Genomic DNA, 3292 nt, shown 5'->3' with positions numbered 1-3292 from the left:
GGTGATATAACATGTGGACCTCAAGGCTCAGTGCACGGTATATAATTCTCAGTAATGATATAACATGTGGACCTCAAGGCTCAGTGCACGGTATATAATTCTCAGTAATGATATAACATGTGGACCTCAAGGCTCAGTGCACGGTATATAATTCTCAGTGGTTGATATAATATGTGGACCTCAAGGCTCAGTGCACGGTATATAATTCTCAGTGGTGATATAACATGTGGACCTCAAGGCTCAGTGCACGGTATATAATTCTCAGTAGTGATATAACATGTGAACCTCAAGGCTCAGTGCACGGTATATAATTCTCAGTGGTGATATAACATGTGAACCTCAAGGACCACTGAGAATTATATACCGTGCACTGGATATAATATGTGGACCTCAAGGCTCAAAATTACTTTTATGAAGTTTAAATTCGCGGGCCTGTGTTTTCAGCCGGGAAGTAACTGAGAAGTAGGAAGGCTCACGTGCTCTATTCAACTCACAAAGTCCCGAGTTCACGTCCACCGTCCGCGAAGGTTATCTCTTAAAAAATAAAAATAAAACATGCTATATAATAACAATACTAATCAGTACTGCCATAAAGTTATAGTCATACACTGGAGATAATTATATTTTGTTTGTTTGTTTGTTTCCGTCAAGCACAAAGCTACGATTTTTAGAGTTATAAGCCATTATACTTACCGCTAAGCCACTAGGTGCCTACGTTGTAATGATTTCTCTTGTTGGGCGGATTTTCTTAGGATTATCAGTAAAAAAGGGAATAATGCAAAGTTTCTTAACGATTTTGTTTCTTCAATTTTAAATTCCACGTTTAATGTAACCACCGTTCGCTGATAGGCCTTACTTCACAAACAAACTGTGTTTAACAGAACGTTTACTTATTTATTTCTTCGTCGACACTCAAACTCAGTAGCTACAGTATTGAACTAAATGACTAACTGGCTGACTCACTCAATCTAGCCTTACTCGCTTTTTATCATGTGGCTCAAATGGTTTCGTAACCTTCAGAGAAAGTTCCAAATACTAAACCCACGCATATCATGTTGCGTCAAACCAAACCTCTAAATTAAAAATATAATTATATAAATATATATATTATGTTTAGACAGAAAATTCGTACTTTCTGGCTTGGCGATACCTCGTTTTCACCCTCTTCTTCTTGCAGAGTTGACGCAACATCCTGAAGAACTTTTTGCAAATATTCCAACAACTTCTGGTATTTGAATTCTTCGTCCTCTTCCACATCTCCAGACAGGGTATCTTTGGGTATTTGATAACTATTTCTGTTCAATCTACTTGCTTGGTTTGTCGAATCCCGACTCCCATCGATAGCGTACACGTTCTTGTATCTCGATTGATCATTAGGTGGAATATATGTTTCATCAGCGTATTCTGAGTACGTGTTTTCTTTACTGGGGTTAAAGCTGCAACCACGAAAAGAAAAAACAAAACCATGGGAAGGTAAATAAAATACACATACCTCATAACCATAAAAAACATTTTCAAACACGGATGTTTCATAAATGTTTTAGTGTTAAAAATATTCATCTGTTACTATATATAAATAATGAAAAGACAATTTGAAGGAGAAGAAAATAAGATGTAGTAAAACCAACACGAACCTAAATATTCACACAAAACTACTCACTGTTTACCTCGAGTCTCCAGCACAAAACTATTCACTGTATTTTGTGTGAATATTTACGTTCGTGTTGATGACTCGAACCTAAGTGCCTACACAAAACTACTCTGTTTGCTTCGAGTCCCCAACACGAACCTAAATATTTACACAAAACTACTCAATGTTTACCTCGAGTCCCCAACACGAACCTAAATATTCACACAAAACTACTCAATGTTTACCTCGAGTCTCCAGCACGAACCTAAATATTCACACAAAACTACTGACTGTTTGCCCTGAGTCTCCTCCCTATTCAGCATTGAACACCTTCTAATAACAAAAACTATATGAGAACAAGTTCATGTTTTTTTCTGTAGCATTCCTCCCACACTAAAAGACACATCACAAAACAAAATATATAAGTATCTAAAAGGTAGCTCCTCCCACACTAAAAGACACATCACAAAACAAAGTATATAAGTATCTAAAAGGTAGCTCCTCCCACACCAATATATATATATATATATTAATGTAATAATCAAAGAGTTTAAACCCAATATTACATTACATATGACTGTTCGAAGCCCTTGCATAAAGATACATGATAACACCTTAAACGTTTAATAAGAAAAATGTGATGTAAGATGTAATCTTAATAATTAGTAACTCTTACCTGATGTAGGCTAGGTCTTCAGGGTTCACGTGCTCTAGCTGCTGGGTCACCTCCAGAGGCTAGAAAGGGCGGTAGTTAACACACGTGATTAATGTATGTCTCTTATTATATTCGAAAAATACCCTATAAACATTACAAAAGATATATGCCTATTTCACGTCTTTGCTCTAATTTTAAACGCCACAAAATAAATTTGGATGCAAGTGAAGAATACATTACGGGTTGAACGTCCAATCTTCTGACATCTGTTCATTATTCAAGGACTTACTAAAAAAAGTAGTAACAAGTGACTAAAATATCCAGTCCTTAGCGTCCATCAAAACCTTTGGGTAAATATTATTTGGACCAGGAGCATTCTTTAAACTTCCCAGTTTTTTTTCCTAACAAGCTCATAATTAACATGACCTACATATTCGATCTTGTTTCGATCTGTCAACTGTTTAAGATAAGGAGTATTGTTTAAGTCAAACTTAATAACCAAGCCATCTCATAATCATCAGATATGAGACTTCCCGTATCACCCCTTAAAGACCTTTATCCCATCCTAAACATTTTGTTTACCCTTATTCTATTTAGTTTTTAAATTTTCATTCAAGTAATTTCCCAATTTAAAAAAAAGGAGTTAATCTCCCCAAATACTGATGTTCGTGATTCCTAGTCTAAACAGTATAAACCTATATGTACATCGATATCTAGTTGAAACAGTGATCTAAATAACTTCTAGTTTGACAATGTAAATCTACCTACAACTATTTAAATTACTTCAAGTTTAAACATTCTTCTGGTTTAAGACTTTAAATGTAAAATCAAATCGTAGTTGTCCTTGTTTTTTAAACAAAACCTAGGAGTTCTTCCAGTTGTCACTACTCTCAATAAAACACGTTACTTAACCGATTACTACTAACATTAACAGCTTTAGAAAAATGAGAATTTTCAAAACTCTTCCTGTTCTTAATTGAAGTAATAAGAATCATCCCAAGTCATTA

General features: G+C 35.0%; 1 protein-coding gene across 1 annotated transcript in view; it reads right to left on the bottom strand.

Annotated features, from left to right (window-relative positions):
- LOC106465591 overlaps nucleotides 1–3292 on the bottom strand; it is a gene marked incomplete at its 3' end in the record, with an annotated part of 100989 nt that overhangs the window by 9372 nt on the left and 88325 nt on the right. The window contains exons 4-5 of the mRNA XM_013925825.2: nucleotides 2307–2365; nucleotides 1133–1436 (exon numbers count right to left, since the gene is read on the bottom strand). Coding sequence (XP_013781279.1) covers nucleotides 1133–1436; nucleotides 2307–2365 — 363 coding nt within the window. The remainder of the gene's footprint in view (nucleotides 1–1132; nucleotides 1437–2306; nucleotides 2366–3292) is intronic.

This window comes from Limulus polyphemus, unplaced genomic scaffold (assembly GCF_000517525.1).
Source record: "Limulus polyphemus unplaced genomic scaffold, Limulus_polyphemus-2.1.2 Scaffold1993, whole genome shotgun sequence".
Taxonomy (NCBI): Eukaryota; Metazoa; Arthropoda; class Merostomata; order Xiphosura; family Limulidae; genus Limulus; species Limulus polyphemus.
Note: the sequence above shows the minus strand (reverse complement) of the source record. Positions and strands in the feature narration are given on the sequence as shown.